Source organism: Zalophus californianus, chromosome 17, assembly GCF_009762305.2.
Source record: "Zalophus californianus isolate mZalCal1 chromosome 17, mZalCal1.pri.v2, whole genome shotgun sequence".
Taxonomy (NCBI): domain Eukaryota; kingdom Metazoa; phylum Chordata; class Mammalia; order Carnivora; family Otariidae; genus Zalophus; species Zalophus californianus.
Window position 1 is genome coordinate 43,297,510 of NC_045611.1, and position 27,219 is coordinate 43,324,728.

The 27,219-nt window shown below is 45.1% G+C and overlaps 2 protein-coding genes across 3 annotated transcripts in view; one reads left to right on the forward strand and one right to left on the reverse strand.

The window, feature by feature from the left end:
• Positions 1-10,027: 10,027 nt before the first annotated feature.
• LOC113935614 (protein FAM187B-like) lies at positions 10,028-13,129 on the reverse strand. Its single transcript, XM_027617886.2, has 2 exons — positions 12,365-13,129; positions 10,028-10,431 (listed from the first exon to the last, which is right to left on the reverse strand). Exons 1-2 carry the CDS (start codon positions 13,075-13,077, stop codon positions 10,044-10,046), a joined length of 1,101 nt encoding a protein of 366 aa, XP_027473687.1. The 5' UTR covers positions 13,078-13,129; the 3' UTR covers positions 10,028-10,043.
• Positions 13,130-13,261: 132 nt separating this feature from the next.
• Positions 13,262-27,219, forward strand: part of LSR (lipolysis stimulated lipoprotein receptor) — a 37,847-nt gene continuing 23,889 nt past the window's right edge. The window contains exons 1-3 of one of the 2 annotated variants that reach the window (XM_035725013.1): positions 13,262-13,335; positions 18,315-18,467; positions 26,663-26,803. In XM_035725013.1, the coding sequence (XP_035580906.1) occupies positions 26,668-26,803 (136 nt within the window). In that variant the 5' untranslated portion in view covers positions 13,262-13,335; positions 18,315-18,467; positions 26,663-26,667. The remainder of the gene's footprint in view (positions 13,336-18,314; positions 18,468-26,662; positions 26,804-27,219) is intronic. The other variant, XM_035725014.1, reaches the window with a different exon arrangement.

Below are 27,219 nucleotides of genomic sequence, written 5' to 3' on the forward strand. Positions count from 1 at the left end.
GTGATCTGCAAATCTCAAGGCAAGTTGGTTCTGCACAGAGCAAGGGCCTTAGGCCCGCAAGCAAGCAGCACGTAAACGTGAAGCAACAAGTTCTCCTTTAAGACCTGTCGGAGTGCCGTGGCCTAAGCACCACACGGCCTCAGCTTACTCGATCCTCCCAACAACAAGGATGAGCAGGGGACACGGAAGCATGGTGCGGAGATCCCAGGAAAAGCCATTGCACTGGGGACTCCCACGCGATGCTGTGGCACCAAAGGACCCTTGCAGACTAATGCCAAATCAAACAGCAGACTGCCCCAATGGTGGACAGTTATTTGACTCATTTCCGGTGCCCTCGCTTCAATCTCGTTGGCAGAAGCCACAATGTCCATGTAGAAGTGCTGAGAGTGTCAGTGGCGGGGGGTGGGGTGGGGGTGGGACACAGCGTGGAGGAGCCAACAGGCGCTCGTCTCAATCGGCAAAATGGCGATAATTAGGGCATTTATTGGAGAATCCACTGAGGCCGCGGAGCTTCCATGTGGGGAGAACTCAGGGTACAGTGGACCCTCTCTAATGCCAGCTATTGTGAGCACTGTGGTTACTGCCTTGATAGAAGGAGAGGATGGAAGGAAGGAAGGAAGGAGGAAGGACGAAGGGGGCAAGAACGCAGGAAAGAGGAACAAGAAAGAAGAAAACATTTTCACATTCAAGAGGAAGGAAGGGAATGAGGAGGGAAGGGGGGATGCAGAAGAAACATGAAGCAGGTGGAATGTTCCCAAAGATTCCCACAAACAACTGGAAAAAGAGCTTTGTCCTTCATGGGGTAGATTGCAAGGTCCCGACCACACAGCCGAGGAGGTTTGCTGAGCGGGTTAAGAGTCCTCCTGGATCCATTTCCTGCTGCATCCCAGCTGCTGCAATGAGCACCTGACCTTTCCCCTCTGAGCCTCAGTTTCCCCATATGCGCAGGTTGCCATGAGAAGCTGATGAGCCCATGTAGCAAAGCAAGCTCGCTGTCTTTGTTAAGGGGTGGGCAGCCACGCCTGGATTCTGCTCTCAGGATGTCATTACATTTATCCAGTTCTCAGTTGGCTGACAAATCAAAAGGATATAAATAGCCATGTTTGGTTTCTCATAAATGCATTAAAAATGACTTGGCATCTTGCCCAGGCTCCCTGTCAGGGCGGTGGGCAAGGATTGTTTTGCAGAGATCTAACGGGTGTCAAGGTCATGGGCTCAGAAGGAACTCCAGCTGACCAGTGGTACCAGGTGTCGTCTCGACCAGCCCACGCCCTCCTTGGCACAGGCTCACACTGCCACTCTGGGCCCTGGCAAGCCCTGCCGGGTGACTCAGGCCCGGCCACTGCCTGTTTGCCCGGACTCAGCCCTCCGGCCCAGCCTGCATTAGGTCAGTCTGTTCACAAGTGGGTTCTGGGAAGGCTGTGCCAGGCGGCGGGTGGAGGGGCGAGCAGGGAGAGGCAGATACGGCGAAGGGAAAGACTGGGCTGTCCTGGGGCCTCCCTCCATCTTTTTTCATAAGCTTCTAGGAGGCTGACCTCACCCCTGGCTCAGGAGGGGGGCCCTGGGGGCAGAAGTTACAAAATTCTGGACTCCACTGTCTGGGTTCAGTTCCTGGTTGACCCACATGTGACCTTAGGCTTTTTTACCCTATCAGTGCCTCAGTCTCCCCATCTGCAAAATGGATAGAATAGCAATGCCTACCCCATAGGGTTGCTGGAAGGTTTAAATGATCAGATGGATATTATTATTACTGTTACTATTATCATTATCTCCTGAAACAGTGTCAGGCACAGAGTATCTGCTCTGACTAGGGATTGTTATTATTACTACTTTTCTGAGCAGCCTGGTTGGGTTCAACTCCCAGCCTCACCACTCACGAGCGCCTGGATCCAACTGTGCCTGAAACAGAACCTACTCTTGGACTTCTCCATTCCCAGAGGCAATACACTCCTTGTTAGTGTAAGCCCCTTTGCCTGGATTTCTGTTACTTGCAGCCACATGTGTTCTGACTAATACAGAAGGCTACTGGGGGCTCAAATAACAGATAGGGAAGACATCTGAGGAGATGGAGAAGCTAAGGAAAGGAACAGAAGTGATACAGCTTGAGAAGAGTTAGCATCCTCCTCTTGGGTTAGAATCCCAGCTGCGTTCCTTACTGCCGCCTCTGATAAAGCGATTATAGAGGGGAGACTGTCCTTCACTCCTCCCTAGGTACATCCTTACAATGTGACTTTGCCACTCTTCCCATGAAGAGATAAGTCGATTTCCCCACCCTTTGAATCAGGGCTGACCTTGTAACTTCCTTTGGCCACAGAGAAAGAGATACTGTGTTAGTTCCAAGCTTAGGCTTCAAAAAGCCTATGCAGCTTCTGCTGGCTCTCTTGGACCCTTGCTAGGACCTCGCAAACACGTCCAGGATAGCCTGATGGAGGGTAGGAGACTGAAGGCTCCCCAGCCAACTGCCACCCAGCTCCCTGAAGCAGAGCCATCTAGCTGCTCAGAACTGACCACAGATGCATGACTGAGCCCAGCCAAGACCTGACGAACGACCCAGCTGAGCCCAGCCTATGGCACCAACCTACAGAATGGAGAGATAAATAAATGATTGTTGTATCAAACTACTCCACTTTGGGTGGTTTCTTATGGAGCAGGAGATAACAGATACATCTTGTCTAACCCAGCCTTGCCCAGGGGACCTCCCAAAACCTAAACCTTTACGGTACATGGCCAGCCAAAGCTGCTATGCCCCAGTCCCTGGTCAAGTGCTGCCTCTGAGCCTGGGCCTCAAGAGGCCTTGCAGCTTCTGTTCATTTTCTTGGACCCCTGCCACCACCCTGTGGACAAGCCTGGCTCGGCCTGTTGGAGGATGAGAGACCATGCGGAGAGCCCAGCCGACTAGCCAGCTGACTCCTGCACATGGAAGACACCTCGGCCAAAATTGGAGAGCCGACCCAGCCCACTGTTGATCAGAGAAGCATGAACCCTCTCTAGACTTGTGAGCAATCATAAATCTTTACTATTCTAAATCCCTGATTTGGGAGGATGTTTTATTTCGCCATAATTGATAGACTAAGCTTGTATCAACAGGCGAGTAGATTTACCATTCTAGCCCTCAGTGTCCTCCTGTGAAAAATAAAAATCACTTGGGATGGGTCATGAGGATGCCGTGAGCTCACGATCCTAAAGCTTTTGGCATGGGGCCTGGCAGAGAGTGAGCACTCAATTAATGGAAGTTGTTTTAAAAAGAGGGAAAGTGAAGGACAAAGAGATAGCTGACCACACCCCCTCCCACCTCACTTTGAATATCCCTGCATTGTCTGGCCAGCTGCGGATTATTCCAGAGATGACCAATGGCCCATAGATCCCCAAGCCTTTTATCCTTTAGTGTCACCAACACAGAGACATTCCTCGGAGGTAGGGCTGAAACCCTTGAGTAGAGGTGCACTTGACCCTTGAGGCCACCCTGTCCAGGAGAAGTAGCTACACAACAGTTACAAGTTCTAGACTCAGACCTAGGTTCTGGGACCAAGCTCTGTCATTTACCTTCCATGTGACACTGAGCAACCAATGCAGCCCTTCTGAACTTCCACTTCATCCCTGTAAAATAGGGATAACTGTACCTACCTCCTAGGATGACTGTTCATTCATTTCTTCCTTCAATCAGCGGACATACATTTGTTGAGCTCTTAACAATGGTCCGGCTGTTTCGAGAGTGGGAGGTACAGTGGGGAAACAACACCAAAAATATCCCTGACCTCATGGAGCTCTCAGTTCAGTGGGAAAAGAAAAATATTAACCCACCAGTGACAAAAGCAAGTGAAAAATCGCAAAAGTGACAAGGGTTTTGGAAGGAGAGTGTATCAGTCAGGACAGGCTGGGTTATGCTATGCGAACAAACATCCCCCAAGTCTTATGGCTTAGGATAACCAATGTTTATCTTACTTATGAGCCATGTCTGTTGTGGGTCAGCTGGAACTCTGCTCACACCACGACCCAGGGCTGGCAGAACACCCTCCCTCTCAAGTACTGTGGGTTCTGCTCAAAGGAAAGAGGACTTGAGAGTGTCTTGCTCTGGAATTAAGTGCTCTAACTTGGAAGTGACTTGGATTACTTCTGCCTGCATCTCATTGGCCAGAGCTAGTTGCATTGGCCTCACCCCTCCATAAGGAGGCCAAGCAGCACCTTCCCACCCTGTTGGAAGATGGACAGCCGGGGAGATTTGGTGAACAGCACTAAGGACCATTGTGAACATGTACATATGGTGGGGAGGCTTCCATGAGGGCAATAATGCTTGAGCTGAGGCCTGAGCAATACGAGGAGTTAACTAAGAGGAGGGGGAAAGGAAAGGCTTTCTAGAAGGAGGGCACAGCACGGGGAGGAGAGTAAAAAGTAGAAGTGGCTTAAAGGCAGCCAGTTTGGCTGGAGCCAGAGATGGATCGACATATAGTGTAAGGAAAGATGAGAAGTGTGTAGCAGCCCATTTGTGCAGGCATGGTAGGCCATGAAGGTGGTTGGTCTGATTCTAGGAGCAAGGAATGGCCATTGCTGGGGCTTTAGGCAGATGTGGGGTCTCCTGGATTTGCTTGAGCATTCAGGGAGAACATGGCCAGGGACTCTCATGAAGGCCAATGAGGGGTGCCCTGAGCTGTTGCGGAAGGATGTGGGCCCTCTGAAACTCTGTGTCTCATAAGACTATGGCAGATTCAAAGCTTTATTTTTACCTAAAGATGAGAAGAGATGATCTTTTTATGTCTGAACAAAAAAAAAAAAAAATGAGTATATACAAGTTTTAGGAATTCAGAAAAGTCAATTTAAATATTCCCCTCAGGTCAGTTAGTATAAGGAATTAAGGAATCAGAATTACAGAATTTTTAGGGGTTAAAATTGCTTCAGAGGACATGGTCACAATCTCTGAAGCCTGGATTGTGGCAATAATTGGCCAGATGCTCACCAATTGACCTCCTCTTCCTGGGTCCACAGAAGGCCACATTTCCAAGCTTCCTTTGCAGTTAAGTAGGGGATGTGTGACTAGGTTCTGGCCAATGAAATGTGGACAAAATGAGTGACATTTGTAAGCCTGGCCCTAACACCCATACCTGATTCCATGTTCTTTCTGTCTCTTCTGTGGTAACCTTGGAAACCACACTTCAGAGGGCAGCCTGTACCCTCTGAGTCACTGCTTGGAAGAAAGCCCTGAGGTGCATCTGATCATGATGTGAGCAAGAAATAACACTTTGTGCTTATTCTGTGGTTTATTTGTTACTGTAGCAAAGCCTATCTCATCCCGACTTATAGAATGACTTATAGGACTCCTCTAATAGAAGTAATATTTGCAAAGGCAATTTCATGATGCAGAAGGTGTCTATATTCAAGGTTATTGCGTTGAGTTGTGTAGGTCAGCATTAGGCAAAGTGACCAGCCAAGGGGCAAATAGGGACCCACTCTACACCTGACTCACCAAGCCAGTACCCTGATATAAGGCTGTGTCCATGAGAAAGAAGCCCGTTTTAAATTGTGTGGTAAGGTGACATGTAGGCTAATGACAGGTTTGTCTGCATTTCTGCAGTGTCAAGAAAAAAAAAAGGAATATTTTCTCCATTCTCCTTTCTTTCTCCTTCCTATAGCAAGGCCAAGCACTGGAATTGTATTTATTAATAATTATATTTTTTAAAGTAAGCCTAAGAATTTAAAAAAATTACAATGTAGAACACCTCACTGAAGACGATATACAGATGGAGAATAAGCAGATGAAAAGATGCACCACATCAGACATCATCAGGGAAATGCAAATTCAAACAATGAGATACCATGTCACACCTATCAGAATGGCCAAAATCTGGGACACAGACACCACCAAATGCTGACGAGGATGTGGAGCAACATGAACTCCTGTTTATTGCTGGCAGGAATGGAAAACGGTACAGTCGTTCTGAAAGACAGTGTGTCAATTTCTTCCAAAACTAAACATAACTCTTCCCATACAACCCAGGAATTTCACACCTTGGTATTTACCCAAAGGAGTTGAAAATTCTTAGGTCCATACAAAAACCTGCACACAGATGTTCATAGCAGCTTTCTTCGTAAGTGCCAACATGTGGAAGCAACCAAGATGTCCTTCAGTAGGTGAATGGATAAACAGTGGAAGAACCAGACAATGGAAGATGATTCAGCGCTAAAAAGAAACGAGGGAGCAAAAGCCATCAAAAGACATGGAGGAGCCTTACATGCATATGGTGACATGAGAGAAGCCAGCCTGAAAATGTGATATACCATACAATTCCAACTATATGACATTCTGGAAAAGGTAAAGTCTGGAGACGGTATAAAAATGAGTGGTTGCCAAGAGTTAGCCGGGAGACAGGGCTGAATGGCAGAGCACTTTAGGTCTTTAGGGCAGCGAAATGACTCTGTTTGATACTACAGTGATGCATATGTGAATCCAAATCCATAGAATGTACACCATCAAGAGTGAACACTAGTGTGAACTGTGGACTTCGGGTGATAATGATGTGCCAATGCAGGCTTATCACTTGTAAGGGACGTACCCTTCGGGTGGCATGTGTGGATGATGGCAGAGGCTGGGCATTCACCAGATGTTGATAATGAGGGGTGAGGGGCAATCTCTGTCCCAACCTCTCGATTTTTCTGTGAACTGCAAATTGCTCGGAAAAAAAAAAGCAATGTCTTAAAATTGCCATATGACAAGGAGGGACGCCTGGGGGGCTCAGTCAGTTAAGCATCTGCTTTCGGTTCAGGTCATGACCCAAATCAGACCCATTCTGGACTTCTGACCTCCAGAACTGTAAAACCGTAAATTTGGGTTGTTTTAAGCTTTTCCGTTTGCAGTCATTTGTTATAGCAGCCGTAGGACCCCAATACCCACCGCCTCGAGACCCTTACTTATCTGGCTCTTTCTTGTTGTTCAAGGCTCATCCACAAAGGTGTGGATGCCAAGAGGTGAGAATCGCTTGGGATCACCTGAGGGTCTGCCTGTCGCAGTGGGACACCGACCGCCTGGGTTGTGGGCTGTGATCTTTAGGGCTGTGCAGACAGGCCTGGGCTCAGCTCTTGAGAGAAGCTGTCCCTGAATGAATAATCGAAAACAGAAATGTCGATTTGACCCCAATAAAGGTTGAATCAAGAGCCCATAGACAAACACCTGTGGGCTGATGTGTTTTATTTGCCTGGGGCTATGTTTGAAAACTTTTTCGAGCCAATATTTATGGGTTAAAACAGTTTCGCTCAGACATCTCAATTTCCAGAAGCACGTGAAGCTTTCGGAGGAATGAGAGGCCTGCATTCGTGCCTGGCGGAAATCAGCTAGAATTTTCTGACATGGCCCCAGAGTTCCCCCCCGCCCCAGTATAAAAACTCCTACACCTGCCACAGCCCCCACCATGCTTGCCCCTCGTGTATGGTCTCTGCTTGGCTCAGGCAGGCCACGGAGTTAGCAACCCTGGCATCTCAGCTAGGGTTCCCCTAAATGTAAATATGAAAATAGAAAATAGAAAGTGTCAACCAGGAGGCAGGAGTTAGGTATGAACCATCAGATAGAAATTCGAGAACCACAAAATACATTAACCCAAGTAAAAGGCTCACTGGACAGACTGAAGAGCAGAAGGGAGATGACACAGGAAGGTGTCAGCAAACTCGAGAGATCAATAGACATTCTCCGACCCGCACAGCAGAGAAGATGGGAGGAAAATCACCAGTCTTGGGGACCCGGGGGACAACAACAGCTCTGACATCCATGTCTTTGGCGTCCTGGGAGAGGAGAGGGAAGGTGGGGCAGAGAAAATATTTGAAGAATCTAATCTCGGGGAGCAGAAGTGAGGGAGAGCGAGGCCGGGAAGGAGCTAACCTGATCCACGGTGCCCTAATGAGCCACTCACTGCTGTACCCTCCGGAAGCTCAGTGCCACTGAGGACCCTTGGAGGGAATGTGTCGAATGTAGCCCAGACTTGTAGCTCCCCACTCCCATCCTTTCTGGGTTAGGGTTGCTCCCAGGGGCTCCAAGCGCCCAGCGGCCAGCCTGGCCCACACCTGGTGCAAGGGGCCATCCACGTAACTGCCAAAGCTATAGGGGACCTCAAGGAGGGCTGGGGGCAATGGGTGGGGGGAATGTATTTGTTGCCTACCACTGCATAACAAATTACCAGACATTAAGTGGCTTAAAACAACCCACATGCATGATACCCCGGTGTCTGTGGGTCAGGAGTCCCGTGGTGGCTTGATGGAGTCCTCTGCTCAGGGCCTCCCCAGGCTGCAATCAAAGTGTTGGTCAGGCTGTGTTCTCATCTGGATGCTTGACTGAAGAATCTGCTTCCGACCTTCTCCAAATTGTTGGCAGAGTTCCCTGCCTTGTCGTTGTGTGACCGGAGGCCTGGCGGTGGCCTCAGGTCCGAAAGACCACTTACAGCTCCCAGTCCCCGCCAAGCGGACTTCCTCAACACGGCGGCAGACCTCATCAGGCCAGCAGGCCTCTCTCACTCCAGTAGGCTAAGACAGAGTCTTGTGTGACGTACTCTAATCCAGGGCTGACATTCTGACACCTTCACAGTCGGAAGAGGGATATGGTTGGTAACAAGTCACAGGGGCCATCCACGCTGAAAGGGAAGGGGATTCACACAAAGGTGTGGATGCCAAGAGGCGAGAATCGCTTGGGATCACCTGCCTGTCGCAGTGGGACACCGACCGCCTGGGTTGTGGGCTGTGATCTTTAGGGCTGTGCAGACAGGCCTGGGCTCAGCTCTGGTTCCTCCACCCCGAGCTACCACACAGTGTGCCCCTGTGGGTGCAGGACACTGGGGGTTCCTGGGGAGCTGGTCGGGAGGGGCCCAGAGGCCTCCTTCCAAGCTCACTGTGTGACCTCAGGCAGGGTGCTTGAAGCCCCTGGGCCTTGATGTTCTCAACTACAAAACGAGGTTCGTAGGAACCCCTGCCTCATGGGTGGCCGTGAGGACATAATGTTCATGAAGGGTGTGAGTTCTGATCCTGCCAGGAAGTTCACAGGTATTTGCCATTCCTGTCATCGTGATTCTCTGCCTCTGCTTCCCGATGGACCCCATTTAGTTCTCCACGAATGTCCCCCCATTCTGTAGGAATCTTTGCGTTTTGGGCACCGTGTGAAGCCTTAAGGGTTTTGGCAACAGGGTCTGGTAAGTGAGGAGTGAGCTCTGCCCCCTCCTCAGGGGCAGAAGTTCTGTTCTGGAAGTTTCAGATCTGTCCTATCGTGGCTTCACAATGGAATATCAGGGCAATGCATTTTCCAAGGCATTAATATTTTATTTATCACTCTTGCACTCTGCGGAACAGTGTATATAATTTCTGGGAACAGCCAGGCTTGGTGATTCCCGGGGGCCAGCAGGGCCAGGCCTGGCACCTTGTCCTGGTAGAGGGGGTCTGTCTCTCCTTCCCGGGGCCCGAGGGGGCTCTCTGCACTGCAGGAGCCAGGAAGGGTGACAAGTGTCCAGCAGTCCCGGGCCACCCCCCCGGCAGCACCGTCTGCCTTGGAGAGATGGCTAAGCCCGAAGGCCCTAGGCACCTTGGGCCAGGGTGTGGCAGGTGACAAGCACGGAAAGGCAGCACCCCAGAGCAGATCCGCAGCGTCTGGGGGCTCCCCACCCTCATCCCGCCTCAGCCCTTGTCCTTGGGGGAGTCCGGTCAGGAAGGGGGCGACAGTTTACCAAGTCCCAGGGCCTCACCCTGAAAATGGCCTCATTCCATCCCTCCCTCCTGGTGAGGAACACAAGACTTGAGCCAGGCAACCTGAGTTTGCACAGGAGGACACCCCCCCCGCCCCCGCCCCCCCCACCCCCCGCCAGTCTCTAGACAGTAGTCTTGCCTCAGCTTCCCCATCTCTGGGATGAGGATTGCTAACGAGTTAACAGAAAAGGACCTGGAACAGGGAAGACTCAGCCTCAGCTGTAGCCGTGGGTCCGTCTTGTGCCCCTGCCCGCACCCCACCCCCAAGTGCCGTGGGAAGGACGGCTCAGGGGATGAAGACAAGGGACACCAGGTGTCCTGGGCACCGAGGGCTCGCTTTATTTCACCAGCAGGACCTGGTCGCTTCTTTTGTCCTGGGAAGGATGGAAGAGCTTGAGCAGCTGTGTGAGCAAGCCCAGGACGATGCCCACCAGCAGCATCAGCTTGAGTCCCTTGAGGACGGACCTGGCCCTCCCCTTCCAGGCCTCCCCTGACTCCTGTTGTGGTCCAGCTTCCCTTTGCCTGAGGGTCTCTGGCACATCCGGAAAGGGCTTGGGGTTGAAGCAAGCCACGAGCTCCTGCTTCACGAAGCACTTGTAAATGGCTGGCTCAAAGACCCGAAGCTGCCTGCCACCGTTGGTGGGTTCCAGAATGGTGCTTAAGTCCTGGTTGGAGAGCTGGCCCTGCCAGGTCAGGGGGTTGTCGTTGACTTCCCAGAGGATGGGCCTGCAAAGGAGGACAAGGTGAGCTGCAGCAGCCTGGGGATGCATGGGAGGCGGAGGTCTGGAAGGAGGTGGAGACGGCGGCACCCGCCACCCTGGGGAGCAGCCAACAGGGCACCCCCTCCAAGAGTGCGTGGGGAAGGCAGGGCCAGGCTGGCGGGGAGCTCGGAACCCCACCCCGCCCTAAATGGGCAAGGGGCATAGGCTTCTAGCTTTTTGAGCCTCCGCTCTGTCGCCTGAAAACTGGGGGTGTGAAGATTGTACCTGCCTCACAGGGCTATTTGAAGGAATGAGCGAGAGACACTGCCTACGTGATTGCCCCCCACCCCCCACCCCTGCTCTCCCTGCCTGGCCTCATTCTCTCCACTCTCCCTCACTCTCTCTCTGCCCCAGCCACAGTGCCTCTGAGGTGGTCCTCCAACAAGGCTGGGCCCCATCCTGCCTCAGGGCCTTTGCCCCTCCCTCCGCTGGGAGTGCTTTCCCTCAGCACACAGGGCGCCCTCACCTTTCAGTCTTGGCAACTTCTCAGATGGCTTCCCTGCCCTCTGTATTTAAACCGATCCTCTCCTCCACTCCCATCCCCCGTCCCGGCTCCTATCACCATCTAGAATACCGTATGTTTTATTCATAGGCATTTGCCCCCTCAGACATCACACTGACCCCATGAGGCCGGGGCCAGCAAGCCCGCCGTACTGAGTTGGATAGTGTCCTCGCCAAACGCATGTTCTAAACCTCGGAAGGTGACCTTTGGAAATGGGGTTGTTGGCGATGTAATTCGTTAAGTTGAGGTCTGACTGAAGTGTCCCCGGGCTCTAAATCCAATATGACCCGTGTCCTTTTAAGAAAAGGAGAGACACACACACAAACACACAGGAAAAAGACCAAGTGATGACGGGCAGATCGGGGGGACGCAGCTACAAGCCAAGGAAGGCCAAGGATTGCCCGCCACTCCCAGAAGGGAGGCGGAAGCAAGGACGGCTTCCACCCACCATCTCAGAAGGCACAGGGCCCTGGGGAAGCTTTGACTTTGGACTTCTGGCCTCCAAAACTATAAGAGACTGCATTTCAGTTGTTTGAAGCCACCCAGTGCATGGTATTTGGTGATGACAGCCCAAGGAAACTCACACAACCCCCATTCAACAGATGGGGAGACTGAGGCCCAGAGAGAAGCCACAGGCCCAAAGTTACACAGCTGGGAAGTGTGGAAACCAGGCCTGGCTGAATCCAGAGTCCAAGACATAAACCTCACATGGAATGCCACTCTACTCAGCTCCCTAGAGACGTGGCAACTCTTGAAGCCTCAGGGACCTCTCTTCTTCTTTTTTTTAAAGTAGGCTCTACACCCAGCATGGAGCCCAATGCAGGGCTTGAACTCACGGCCCTGAGATCAAGACCTGAGCTGAGATCAAGAGTTGGATGCTTAACCGACTGAGCCGTCCAGGCGCCCCACCTCTCTTGATTCTTCTCTGGGGTTCCTGATGACTGGCACTCGGCAACTGCTTGTCTGGCAAATGACATGGAGCAGGTGTCCCAGGCTCGCTAGCAGGGGCTCATGTACTTTCCTGAACTGTGGGGGCTTTGTAGAGACTACGTGCTACTTTTATACTTAAAGGAGGAGGAAAAAAGGAGGAAGGGAGACAAAAGAGATTGTGGGAAAGAGAAGAAGAGAAGTCACAGCGGGAATAAGGAAAAGACCACCAGACGGAGGTGGTGGGACCAGAATTGACAGAGGAGGTGGCTGCAGAGGCCCCAAGAGGTTGCTTGGGCTCCCCCTTTGCAAGGGAGGGGCTTACACAGGCCCATGGGGGAAGGAGGGCGAGGGGGACCCCACAGCCAAGTGGGTAGGATGTAGGGTCACCACGGCTCCCCCTGGACAAGGACTGTGCCCCTCCGAACTGTCGTTTCCCCATCTCTTAAATGGACGCCCGCAGAGTCACCTGTAGATAGATCCCATGGGGCAGGTGAGCCACACAGATCCTGAATCCTCATTGATCTCAAAGTTGTCAAAGGCGACGAAATCCAACGTGGATATTTTACATGGGACCTGGCAGGCCTCCACCTGCATCTCGGGCTGCAAGCGGCTAGACCACAGCTTCAGATGTCCCAGGTAGAGCCAGCAGGGCATGGGCTCCTGCAGGGGCTCCTCAATGTAGCAGTAGCCCAGGCGCTTCCGCTCCCCCGGCTCCCCACAGCGGTTACAGTCCTGCCAGGGATCCCACTGGGTGAAGATGAGCTCCTTACCACCCAGACTCAGGGTCTCGTTCGGCAGGGGCTTTTGGCCCAGGCCTTTGTGCGTAATATGCAGGGTGCTGACATCCTGGAAATCAATCTCATACTGCACCACTTGGACGCCATTCTTGTCCCGGCAATGGTAGAAGCCCGTCTGGGAGGGCAATGGGTTTCGGATGAGAATGCCGATTTCGGGTATTATTTCGATGTTGGAAACACTGGAGACTTTGTTGGACCAGCTGGTCTCGTCTTGCAGGAAGAAGAAGTACCACTGTGCCCCAGAAGAGTTGCAGGGCAAAAAGATGTCATTGTCTGAGAGGAGGGCTTTTTGGCACTGCTTCTTGTTGGGACAGCTGAAGGAAGCATGGGACCCCAGCAAAGGGACGGCGAGGCTGAGCAACAACCACGGGGCGGTGAGCATGATGGACTGGACTGTGGCAGTGGGCAGGGCACTACCCTGGCCATTGTGAAGTCACCCCTGAAACCCAGGCCCCAGTGAGGGTGAGGTGTCCTATGGGCCACCGCAGGGGTGTGTGAGGTCACAATCCCCATTTGACAATTTAACAACTCTATTTCATTTCTATTCCAAGTCCTCCACTCTGCTGGGATAGGAAGAAACTTAATTTGTCTCTTCAGGGTTTTCTCTACCATCCCCGGCTTTGGCATTCAAGCGTCACATGTGAGCATTTGATACATTTTTCTCTGAACACTGACTATGTTCTAGGCACGATTCTTAGTGGTGGGCGTGGAGAGGTGAATAAATCCTCTCTGGTTACCATTCTGACTTCCTACCCCAGCCACACTGGCCTCCCTGCCATCTCCTGAAAACATCAGGCAAGCAAAAGGCTCCTCCTGCCTCAGGACCTTTGCACACACTGGCCCCAGACTCTTTCCACAGATAGCTGCATGATTTAATTCATTTTAAACAAATAAATATTTTTCTCAGGTGTCTCCTTCCTAAACCCTTTCCTAAACTTCTTCTCCGTCCTGAAATTAAAAATAATTATTGTGCAGGCTTGATCTGCCATCATTCACTCATTTCACAAATGTTTACTGAAGGCCTACCATGTGCTTGCTGGCCCTTCTTCTAATCAGAGCCCTGAGCAGATTAGATAAAGCCTCTTCCCCACTGGGATTTACCTTCTGGTGGAAGAGAGAGACAATAAGCAAATATATAATACATAATATCAGATACAGTAGATTCTCCTTATTCATAGCAGTTATAAAGGTTCTATAAAGTTGCTGAATTAGCAAATACTGAAACATTGTTCCTAGGAGAAATGCATGCTTAAGGTCCTACAAGTCTTTGGTCATAACATTTTTGTCAACTGCTCAACACATAACCTTGCTTTATGTGTATTTTTCTTTAAAGACCTCTTATTTAATATATATTGTTCATTCATTAACATTGCCTGAACAAAGCTTATCTAATACACGCGTTTTCTTCGTAAGACACATCGCAGCCTTCTTGTGCTTAGGGACACTGGCCAGGGCTTCAGCTCTGCTTGGGAGCCATTTTAAATAGCAGAATCAACAAAAAGTACAAAAATGCAACAACAACAAAAATGGCCCTAAACAGACCATGAAAAGGATACTTGTTAATAGTAGGAGAGCTGAAACCAGAAGGCAGTGTCACGGTGTTGGACCTTAGCTGGGAATGTGCATTGTTAGGTGGCTCAATTTTTTCCACCACCCTGTCCATGTCTGCAGATGACTATGAAACCACTGTGGGTATTGACCTGGGGGCTACAAATAAATTTTAGCGAGTAGGTGAATTCACAAGTACGGAATCCTCAAATAATGAGGATTACCCAATAATTGCTAAAGATAAGAGCAGGGAAATGGGGATAGAAAGTGAAGGGTTGGTATGTGGGTGTGAGCTATTTGAGGGAGGATGATCAGGCCTGTCTGAGCACTCGCTGAGGAGGGGAAGTTTCACAAACACTTGAATAAAGTGAGATAAAGAGCCACGTGGATATTTGAAGGAAGAATATTCCCAAGAGATGGCTAGACCCTGATATGGCTGCCATATTTAAAGGGCATAGAGGCCAGAGTGACTAAGGAGTAGTGGACAAGGGGGAGAGTGGTGAGTGGGTGAGGTTAGAGGTTCACTTGGGTCTTTGCTAAGACATCCTGCCTTCCTCTCTCCCAGGCTCCTTATGGCTGGGGGCTCTGTTAGTCGTGTCCCTGTCCCACGTGGGGACCTCTACAGGCTGTGTTTGGCATAAGCTGTACGCTTAGACTCTGGAACTGCTGCTTCGATGGCATTTTGCTGCCACCTTCATCCCAGGAGTGGGCCACACATCCCCTCTGTTCTCACATCTATTAAAACCATCTAGAGTTTTTGTCTCTTCTCAGAACCTTATAAAGTCCCTCTACCTGAGACACATTAACATCTACACTTCTGTTGCCTCCCCTCCATCTCCCTGCCTCTCTCTCCTCTGCCCGCCCAGGAATCTTTTCTAAAAAGTAAGCAGGGCTATGCGGAAACTGTGCAATACCCCACTTCTGATTTTCACATTGTCTAGGTGAGAAGTAACAAACTGGCTGGATCCAGCCTGAATAAATGTTTTCATTGGTCTCCCTAGGACGTTTTTAGAATATTTAAATCAGTGACCAACATGTAAAATCCAAGAGATTTCATATGAGAATCCAGATTCCCTGCTATTCTTTAAATAGTGTGGGTGAGGTTTCCGCTTACTGCTACAATTGAGAAGCTTATATCAGACTAACACTCTTCCTAATAACAACTGTAGACTTTAAGATAACTGTGATTAATATGTCCAGGAGATGACAAGATGAGGATTTTGAACCTATATAGAAGAATCAAATGGAAATACTAGAACTAAAAAATAAAATGTCTGACATTGAGAATTCACTAGAAAGGGTAGCAAACTATTAAACACAACAGAAAAGAGGATTAAGGAAATAAAAGATGGGCCCACAGAAAAATATCTGTACTGATACATGCAAAAAAAAAAAGATAAGAAAATACAGAAAAGAGTGTAAGAGACATATAAGACATGGTGGAAAGTTTTAACATTCATGTAAATGTAGACCCAGAAGCAAAGGAGAGACAGGAACATAAGTAATATTTTAAGACACTGAATGAAAACTTTCCAAAACTGATGAAAGACATCAAGCAACAAATTCAAGATGGCCTTCAAACCCCATGCAGGTTAAATATAAATGAAGCCACACCTAGGCCCGTTATAGGAAAATGCTGCTGAAAACCAAAGAGGAAATAATAAAAATGACCAGAGAGAAAAAGATACCTGCTTTCAAAGTAACAATCATAAGACCCTACACTGACTTTTTAAAATTATTATTAATATTATTAGGTAGGCTCTACACCCAGCATGGAGCCCAGTGCAGGGCTTGACAAAAAACAGGAAGAAGGCCTAAATAATGAATACTAGTAATGAAAAAAGAGACATTACTACAGATCTTACAGGCATAAAAAGATAATCAGATAATATTAAAAACAACTTTTGGCCAAAACTTATACAAATTTAGATAAAAAGGATAAATTCATTGAAAAACTTAACAGCACTGGCACAAGAAAAAATCTGAAGTATTCTATATTTACAATGAAAGAAACTGAATCTGTAATTAAAAACCTATGCACAAAAAACCATCTAATGCCAGAAAGCTTTACCACTGAATTCTTCCAAATATTTCTTAACAATTAAGAAACAGCATCAATCTTTCAAAATCTTTCCAGAAATATAAAAAGATGAAACACTTCCAAACTTCTATGAGGCCTGCATCACCTTAATACCAAAACCATATAAGGTTATTACAACTAAGGAAAATATCAGGCCAATCTCTTTCATGAACAAGGACACAATATCCTAAACAAAATATTAGCAAATTTCCTCCAATGATAAACAAAAAGAATTAATATCATGACCACATTGGGTTTATCCCAGGAAGGCAAGGTTGGGTTTACATATGAACACAATAAATGTAATTCACCATATTATCATAATAAAGGAGAAAAACCATATTATCATCTCAGTAGATGTGGAAAATGCATTTGATACAATTCAACACCGGGCGCCTGGGTGGCTCAGTTGGTTAAGCGACTGCCTTCAGCTCAGGTCATGATCCTGGAGTCCCTGGATCGAGTCCCTCATTGGGCTCCCTGCTCAGCAGGGAGTCTGCTTCTCCCTCTGACCCTCCCCCCTCTCATGTGCTCTCTCTGTCAAATAAATAAATAAAATCCTTAAAAAACAAGCAAACAAACAACAAAAATTCAACACTCATTCATGGATCAAAACTTTCGGAAAACTAGGAATAAAAGGGAATTTTATTAATCTAATAGTTTTTCTATTAAAAACCTAGAGCTGTATTATATTTACTAGTGAAATATTAAGAACAACATAAGCATGTCCGCCATCAGTTTCTCCACTCAGCATTTTACTGGAGGTAAGTGAATTTCGCAAAATAATTTGATACAAAGTCATATACAAATACCAAATACAGGGATGCCTGGGTGGCTCAGTTGGTTAAGCATCTGTCTTTGGCTTAGGTCATGATCCCAGGGTCCTGCGATCGAGTCCTGCATTGGGCTCCTTGCTCAGCGGGGAGCCTGCTTCTCCCTCTGCCTGCCGCTCCCCCTGCTTGTGTGCTCTCTCACTCTGACAAATAAGTAAATAAAATCTTTTATTTTATTTTTTTTTAAAGATTTTATTTATTTATTAGAGAGAGAGAATGAGAGATAGCACGAGAGGGAAGAGGGTCAGAGGGAGAAGCAGACTCCCTGCTGAGCAGGGAGCCCGATGTGGGACTCGATCCCGGGACTCCAGGATCATGACCTGAGCCGAAGGCAGTCGCCTAACCAACTGAGCCACCCAGGTGCCCGTAAATAAAATCTTTAAAAAAAAAAACCCCAAATACCAAATATATTTTTATAGACCAACAACAAACAATTAGAAGATAAAATATAAAAGATACAATTTGTCTCTCTAGTTGCCCCTCCAATGCTAACAGGCATGTGTCCCAGCCCCGCCCTCACCTGCAACCCTGCCAAATCTAATGGGTGCACCCAGTCCTGTGCTCTTCCCCTGCCCCATGAAAGTTAGCAGGTACACAGAGTTGACACAGGGGATTCCCCTTGATTGCCTGGTACGGGTGGCTGGTTGGGGTGTGTGTGTGTGAGAGAGAGTTTGTGTTTCTGGGTCCCATGGGACTGAAACAATTGGAGAGACAGTTCTTGGCAGGCTACTATCCCCAGGGCACTCCCCAGACAGCAAACACATCGCAGTCTTCCTGTGAAAAAGACCTATTTACTCATCCTAGAGTTTTAGCCTGAGGGCCAGGCTTCTAGCTGGCCACACACCTAGAGGTTGTGAAGGAGTGCTCAGGGCATGTAGGCCAAGGGACACCAACTATGTGCTCTCCCTTGGTCTCACTACAGTTCACGGTTACCTCCAAGAAAGGAGCTTATATACTCACCAGGAGCCCCGATTTTCACTACTCTCACCCAAGGGACACCGGTAGATCACTTAGTCCAGAGGTCAGCAGGGTTTACAACTGCGGTACCATAGGACTATATAAATTTGCATAAATTGAGAGCTGCTTCCAGAGGGTCTCGTTTCCAATCAGCCAGAACCTAGGTGCTGATGGAGATTCTTCCCTTTGAAACTCTGACAGGTCTTGGCACACCCTCAACGACGGGGACCTATCGAGGATAAGTCAGGCTGCCTGGACAACCACGAAGGTCTGAGAGAAAACCAAGAACTAAGACACGGTTGAATGATAAAGGTTCATGTCCTACACAAGGTCATTCCTTCAGGACTGGGACAGGTAACTGTTTCACCGAATACATAGGAACAAACACAAATAGTTGAGCAAGATGAGGAAACAGAAGAGTTTGTTCCAAATGAAGGAACAAGATACAACTTCAGGGAAAAAAAAAATAGAGATAATTAATTTACCTGAGAGAGTTAAGAGTTCAAAGTAATGGTCATAAAGATACTCAGGAGAAGAATGGATGACCACAGTGAGAACTTCAACCCCCACCCCCCAAAATTAATTAATAAAATCTAAGAAAGTACCAAATAGAAGCCACAGAAGTGTAAACAATAACTGAGCTGGAAATACACTACAGGGCCAGAAAGGTTCAACAGCAGACTCGATGAAACAGAAGAAAAGATCAGTGATCTGGAAGACAGGGCAGTGGAACTCACACACAGAGCAGGAAAAAGGGAAAACAAAAGAATTTCCAAAAGTATAAATAGCTTAAGGGACCTATAGGACAATATAAAACAGAATAACATTCACATTATAGGAGTCTCAGAAGGAGAAGAGAGAGAGAGAAGGGAGAACACTTATTTGAAGAAATAATGGCTGAAAACTTCCTTAAACATCCAGATCCAGGAATCCCAGAGAGTTCCAAAAAAAAAAAAAAGATGAACCCAAAGAGATCCACACCAAGACACATTTATAACTACAATGTCAAAAGTTAAGAATAAAGAGAGAATCTTAAAAGCAGTGAGAGAAAAACAACTTGTTTCATACAAGGGGACCCCCCCAATAAGATTATCAGCAGATTTTTCAGCAGAAATGTTGCAGGACAGAAGGGAGTGGAAAAATATATTCAAAATGCTGAAATGAAAAGACTTCCAACCAAGAATACTCTACCTAGAAAGGTTATCATTTAGAACTGAAGAAAGAAAAAAGTTTTCCAGACAAGCAGAAGTTAAAGAAGTTCATTGCCACTGAACCAGCCTTATGAGAAATGTTAAAAGAACTTCCTTATGCTGAAAAGAAAGGGCACTAATTAGTGACAAGAAGCGAATGAAAGTAAAAATCTCACTGGTAAAGATAAATATACAGTAAAGGTAGTGGATTAATCACAAAGCTAGTGTGAAGGTTAAAAGGCAAAATTAGTAAAAATAACTATACTCATAATAATTAGTTAAGGGATACACAAAAATAAAAAGATGTAGAATGTGATGTCAGAAACATAAAATGGAAGTAAAAATGCAGGTTTTAGAATGTGTTCAACTGGGGCCCCTGGGTGGCTCAGTTGGTTGAGCATCTGCCTTTGGCTCAGGTCATGATCCCAGGGTCCTGGGATCGAATCCTGCATTGGGCTCTCTGCTCAGCGGGGAGTCTGCTTCTCCTCTCTCTCCATGTTCTCTCTCTCTCTCTCTCTCTCAAATAAATAAATCAATCGGAAAAATTTAAAAAAAAAGAATGTGTTCAACTTATCTTGCTATCACCTTAAAACAGACTATTATATATATAAGCCATTATATGTGAAGTTCATGGTAACCACAAAACAAAAACCATATACTAGATACACAAAAGATGAGAAAGGAATCTAATCATAACACTAAAGAAAGTCATCAAACCACAAGGGAAGAGAGCAAGAGAAGAATAAAGAAACAGAGAGGAACTACAAAACAGCCAGGAAACAAAGAACAAAATGGGAATAAGTATATACCTATCAATAATTACTTTAAATCATTAAATGGACTAAATTCTCCAGTCACAAGACATAGGGGTGCCTGAGTGGCTCAGTCAGTTAAGCATCCGACTCTTGATTTCAGCTCAGGTCATGATCTCAGGGTTGTGAGATCAAACCCTGTGTTGGGCTCTGCACTGGGCGTGGAGCCTGCTTAAGATTCTCTCTCCTTCACCTTCTGCCCCGCCCCTGCTCTCTCTCTCTCTCTGTCTCTAAAAAAGAAAAAAAGACGTAGAGTGGCTGCATGGAGTTAAAAAAAAAAAAAAACCCAGACCCATTTATATGCTGCCTATAAGAGACTCACTTCAGGTGTAAAGTTACATACAAACTGAAAGTGAGGGAATAAAAAAAGATGTTTCATGCAAATGAAAATAAACAAACAAAGGGCTGGTAGCTATACTTATATTTATTTATTTGACACAGAGAGAGACAGCAAGAGAGGGAACACAAGCAGGGGGAGTGGGGGAGGGAGAAGCAGACTCCCCGTGGAGCAGGGAGCCCGATGTGGGGCTTGATCCCAGGATGCTGGGATCATGACCTGAGCCGAAGGCAGACACTTAATGACTGAGCCACCCAGGCGCCCGACAAAATAGATTTTAAAATAAAGACTGGGACACCTGGGTGGCTCATGATCCCAAGGTCCTAGGATAGAGCACTGTGCTGGGCTCCCTGCTCAGTGGGAAGTCTGCTTCTCCCTTTCCCTCTCCCCACCCCCATGTTTGTGCTTTCTCTCTCTCAAATAAATAAAATATTTTTTTAAAAAGACTGCAATAAAAGAGAAAGATGGGCATTACATAATGATAAAGAGTTCAATACAACAAGATATAACATCTGTAAATATTAATGCCCTCAATATAGGAGCACCTAAATATGTAAAGCAAATATTAACAGGGAGAAACTGACAGTAAAACAATAGTAGGGGACTTTAATATGCTACTTACATCAATGGATTGATCATCCGGACAGAAAATAAATAAGGAAACATCAGCATTAAGTGACACATTAGACAAGATGGACTTAATAGATATATAACAGAACATTCCATCCAAAGCAGTAGAATACACATTCTTCTTAAGTGCACATGGAACATTCTCTAGGATAGATTAAACGTTAGGTCACAAAACAAGTCTCAATAAATTAAAGAGGATTGAAATCATATCAGGCATCTTTTCCAACTACAATAGTATGAAACTAGAAATCGATTACAAGAAGAAAACTGGAAACAAAAATCACAAATATGTAGAGATTAAACAACATGTTCCTGAACAATCAATGTGTCAATGAAGAAATGAAAGGAGAAATCAAAAACACCTTGAGACAAATGAAAATGGAAACACAACATACCAAAATCTATGGGATATAGAAAGAGCAGTTCTAAGAGGGAAGTTCATAGTGATACAAGTCTACCTCAAGAAAAATCTCAAATAAGCAATCTAACTTTACACCTAAAGAAACTGAAAAAGAAGAACAAATGAAACCCAAAGTTAGTAGAAGGAAGGAACTAATAAAGTTCAGGGCAGAAAGAAATGAAACGGAAACTAAAAAGACAGTGGAAAAGATCAACATAATTAAGAGCTGGTTCTTTGAAAAGATAAACAAAACTGACAAACCTTTAGCTAGACTCACTAAAAAAAAGTGAAAGGGCTCAAATAAATAAAATCAGAAATGTAAGAGGAGAAGTTACAACTGATACCACAAAAATATAGAGGATCACAGGGCGCCTGGGTGGTATAGTCAGTTAAGCGTCTCACTCTTGGTTTTGGCTCAGGTAATGACCTCAGGGTTGTGAGATTGAGCCCCACACGGTGCTCCACATCCAGCATGAAGTCTGCTGGAGATTCTCTGCCCCTCTCCCTCTGCCCCTCCCCGCTGTGCACACTCTAGCTCTCTAAAATAAATGAATAAATCTTTAAAATTTGTATATAAAGGATCATAAGAGACTATTGTGAACAATTATATGCCAACATATTGGACAACCAAGAAAAAACAGATAAACTTCTAGAAATATAAAATCTTCCAAGACTGGATCATAAAGAAACAGAAAATCCAAAAAGACTGATTACTAGTATGGAGATTGAATCAGGAATCTAAAACCTCCAAAAAAACAAAAGTCCAGGACCAGACAGTTTCGCTGGTGAATTCCACCAAACATTCAAAGAAGATTTAATACTTATCTTTCTCAAACTCTTGAAAATTCAAGAGTAAGAGATGCTTTCAAACTTATTTTTAGGAGAAGAAGAAGGAGGGGAGGGAGAAGGAGAGGGAGGAGGAAGTGGGTGGAGGAGAAGGAGAAGAGAAGGGAAGAGAAGAAGGAAGGAAGGAAGGGGAGAAAGAGAAAGAGGAAGAGGAAGAGGAAGAGGAAGAGGAAGAAAGAAAGAAAGAAAGAAGAAAGAAAGAAAGAAAGAAAGAAAGAAAGAAAGAAAGAAAGAAGGAAGGAAGGAAGGAAGGAAGGAAAGAAAGAAAAGAAAGAAAAAGAGAAAGAAAGAAGGAAGGAAGAAAGGAAGAAAAGAAAAGAAAGAAAGAAGAAAGGAAGAAAAGAAAAGAAAGAAGAAAGAGAAAGAAAGAAGAATGGAAGAAAAGAAAAGAAAGAAGAAAGAGAAAGAAAGAAGAAAGGAAGAAAAGAAAAGAAAGAAGAAAGAAAGAAAGAGAGAAAGAAGAGAGAGAAAGAAAGAAAGAGAGAAAGAAAGAAAGAGAGAGAGAGAAAGAAAGAGAAAGAAAGAAAGAAAGAAAGAAAAAGAAAGAAAGAAAGAGAAAATAAATTACAGGCTAATCTGATGGACACAGGTGCAAAAATCCTCGACAAATTCAACAATACATTAAGAGGATCATAAACCATGATTGACTGAGATCTATTCCAGGGATGCAAAGATGATTCAACATCCACAAATCAACCAATGCAATATACCACATTAACAAAATGAAGGATAAAAGTCATATGATTATCTCAGTAGATACAGAAAAAGCATTTGACAAAATTCAACATCCATTTATAACAAAAATTCTCAGAGTGTGTATAGAGGGAATGTACCTCAACATAACAAAGACCAGGGCTGCCTGGGTGGCTCAGTCGTTGAACGTCTGCCTTCGGCTCAGGTCATGATCCCAGGGTCCTGGGATTGAGTCCCACATCGGGCTCCTTGCTCAGCAGGGAGCATGCTTCTCCCTCTGCCACTCCCTGCCACTCTGCCTGCTTGTCATTCCTCTCTCTCTCTCTCTCTCTCTGTGTGTCAAATAAATAAAATCTTTAAAAAAAAAAACATAACAAAGACCATATATGACAAACCCACAGTTAACATCATACTCAATGGTGAAAAGTTGAAAGCTTTTCCTCTAAGATCAGGAACAAGACAAAGATGCCCACTCTCACCACTTTTATTCAACATAGTATTGGAAATCCTAGACAGAGCAATTAGACAAGAAAAAAGAAATAAGACATCCGATTTGGAAAGGAAGAAGTAAAACTATCACTACTTGTGGATAATATGGTTTTACATATAGAAAACCCTAAGTACTCCACCAAAAAACTGCTAAAATAAACAAATCCAGTAAAGTTGTAGGATACAAAATCAATGTACAAAAATCAGTTGCCTTTCTATAGATTAACTATTATTAGAGAAATTAAGACGATGACCGTATTTACATTTGCATCAAAAAGAATAAAATATCTAGGAATAAATTTAACCCAGGAGGTGAAAAACTTGTACACTGAAAACTGTAAGTCACTGAAGGAGACACCAATAAATAGATATTCTGCGCTCATGGATTGGAAGAATTAATATCCTTAAAATGTCCATATTACCCAAAGCAATCTATAGATTCAAGGCAATCCCTATTAAAATTCCAATGGCATTTTTTACAGAAATAGAACAAATAATTCTAAAATTTGTGTGGAACCCCAAAGACCCCAAACAACCAAAGCAATCTTGAGAAAGAACAAAGCTGGCATCACACTCCCTGATTTCAAACTATATTACACAGCTATAGTAATCAAAACAGTGTGGTATTGGCATAAAAATAGACACATAGATCAATAGAACAGAACAGAGAGCCCAGAAATAAACTCACATGTATATGATTAATTAATTTATGATAAAGGATCAAGAATATGCAATAAGGAGGGGCGCCTGGATGGCTCAGTCAGTTAGACATTTGCCTTTGGCTTGGGTCATGGTCCCAGGGTCCTGGGATCGAGCCCCTCTTTGGGCTCCTTGCTCAGTGGGGAGCCTGCTTCTCCCTCTCCCACTGCCTGCAGCTCCCTCTGCTTGTGCTCTCTCTCTCTGTCAAATAAATAAATAAAATCTTTAAAAAAAGGGGGGGAGCTGATAAACTGGACTTCATCAAAATAAAAAAAAACTTAAAAAAAGAATATACAATGAGGAAAGGACAATCTCTTTAATAAATGGTGTTGGAAAAAACTGGACAGCTACACACAAAAGAATGAAGCTAGACCCCTATGTTACACCATACACAAAAATTAACTCAAATGGATTAAAGACTTAAATATAAGACCTGAAACCATAAAACTCCTAAAAGAAAACATAGGCAGTTAGCTCTTTGACATTGGTCTTGGCAACAAATCTTTGGATTTGACTCCAAAAGCAAAGGCAACAAAAGTAAAAATAAACAAGTGGGACTACATTAAGCTAAAATGCTCTGCCCAGCAAAGAAAACCGTCAATGAGATGAAAAGGCAACCTAACGAATAGGAGCAAATATTTGAAAAATATTTTTTGGATAAGGGGTTAATATCCAAAATATATAAAGAACTTATACAACTCAATACCAAAAACAAAAACAAAAAATGCCAAATAATCCAATTTAAAAATGGACAGAGCATCTGAACAGACATTTTTCCAAAGAAGACATACATATGGCTAACAGGCACGTGAACATGCACAGGCTCGACATCACTATCACCAGGGAAATTCAAATCAAACCCACAATGAGATATCACATTACATCTGTTAGAATGGTTATTATTTAAAAGATAAGAAGTAAGTGTTGACAAGAATGTGGAGATAAAGCAACCCTCGTGGCACTGTTGGTGGGAGTGTAAATTGGTGCAGCCACAATGTAAAACAGTATGAAGGTTCATCAAAAAATTAAAAATAGAACTACCATATGATCCAGCATTTCCACCACTGGGAACTTATCTGAAGAAAATGAAAACACTAATTTGAAAAGATGTATGTATCCTTATGGTCACTGCAGCATTATTTACAATGGCCAAGATACAGAAACACCCTAAATGCCCATCAGTGGATGAATGGATAAAGAAGACATAGTATATATGCACAGCACACTACTATCAGCCATTAAAAAAGAATGAAATCTTACCGTTTGCGACACTATGGGTGGACCTTGACGGCATTATGCTAAGTGAAATAAATCAGAAAGACAAATACCATATGATTCCACCTACACATGGGATCTAAAAAACTAAACAAATGAACAAACAAAATAGATATGAAGAACAGACTGTTGGTTGCCAGAGGGGAGGAAGGTTGAGGGGTGGGTGGAATGGGTGAAGGGAGGCAAGAGGTACAAACTTATAAGTTTGTTATAAAATAAATAAACGGAGATGTAATGCACATGGAGATGTAATGGACAACATGGTGACAAAGGTCAATAATATTTTATTACGTATTTGAAAGTTTTTAAGAGAGTAAATCCTAAAAGTTCTTACGACAAGAAAAAAATTTTTGTGATTTTGTATGGAGATGGATGGTAATTAGACTTGTTGTGGTGATTATTTCAGTGTATAGAAACCTTGAATCATTACGCTGTACACCTGAAACTAATATAATGTCATATTTCAATTATGACATTCTCTCTGTATATGGTGGGGATGTATAATTGAAATATAAGATTATATTAGTTTCAGGTGTACAACATAATATATTTAATAATGTATAATAATATATTATAATAGTATATATAATATATATTGTGTGTCATATTTATAATATATATCTGTGACTTGAATCAGATTTTAATATCAGGTATATTAAAATTTTGTCAATAGTCAAAACACTCTACAACCTTGGATTATTTTATTTCATGTACCAACTTATTAAACCATGCATTATAAATCCGTAAAAGAAGAGGCGCCTGGGTGGCTCAGTCATTAAGCGTCTGCCTTTGGCTCAGGTCATGATCCCAGGGTCCTGGGATCGAGCCCTGCATCGGGCTCCCTGCTCAGCGGGAAGCCTACTTTTCCCTCTCCCTCTCCCTCTGCTTGTGTTCCTGCTCTTGCTAGCTCTCTCTCTGTCAAATAAATAAATAAATAAATAAATAAATAAATAACATCTTTTTTAAAAAATCCATAAAAGAAGACACAATGTGTAATGGCATGAAAAATCAAGTACTTAGGAATAAATATAATAAAATATATGTAAGATCTCTATATTAATAACTGTACATTCCTGGGAGAAATTAAACAAAGCCTAAATAATGGGAATATTTATGATGTTCATGGATTGGAAGTCTGAATATTGTAATATATTGATTCTACCCAAATTTATCTTTAGGTTCAATGAAGTCCCAGTTTATTAAAAAAATAGGATTTGCGGGGGACAGAAACTACAAGCTGACTCCAAAATATATATACAAACAGCCAAGAACAATCAAGACAATCTTGAAGAACAAAGCTGGAAAATCTATACTACCAGGTATCATGACTTATTATGAAGGTAGAGTAATAAAGAAACTATGGCATTGGTGCAAGGGTGGATAGACAAATTGTATTCGTCAGAGTCCGATGAGGATACAGAAACCACACTAGTGATGATGTTGGCATGAATAAAGACCAAAGTGTCTTCCTGGTCTCTAGGTTTTACATTTGGCCATTCCTGAATATCAGGAGCCTAGGAGGGCAGGGGTTAAGCCTTTTTGGTCACCACTGTGTCCCCAGCATCACCTGCCCAGGGTCTGGCTTGGGAAGGAGCAGAAGAAGTTCCTACCGAATAAACATCTAAACAAGCCAGTGAAGAGACCCCTTCCTAGACTGACCATGAAGGCTTACGGGCTGGGAGACAGAGCCTGCATTCCCACTGGAAGGCAAACCCCAGCCCCCCGTGGGCATAGG

Bases quoted from the DNA above. Each gene is read 5' to 3' on its own strand.
- LOC113935614 (XM_027617886.2), bottom strand. From the start codon at position 13,077: ATGCTCACCGCCCCGTGGTTGTTGCTCAGCCTCGCCGTCCCTTTGCTG. The intron at 10,432-12,364 runs GTGACTCTGCGG...CCTCCTTTGCAG, and splicing joins CCCATGGGATCTATCTACAG to GCCCATCCTCTGGGAAGTCA.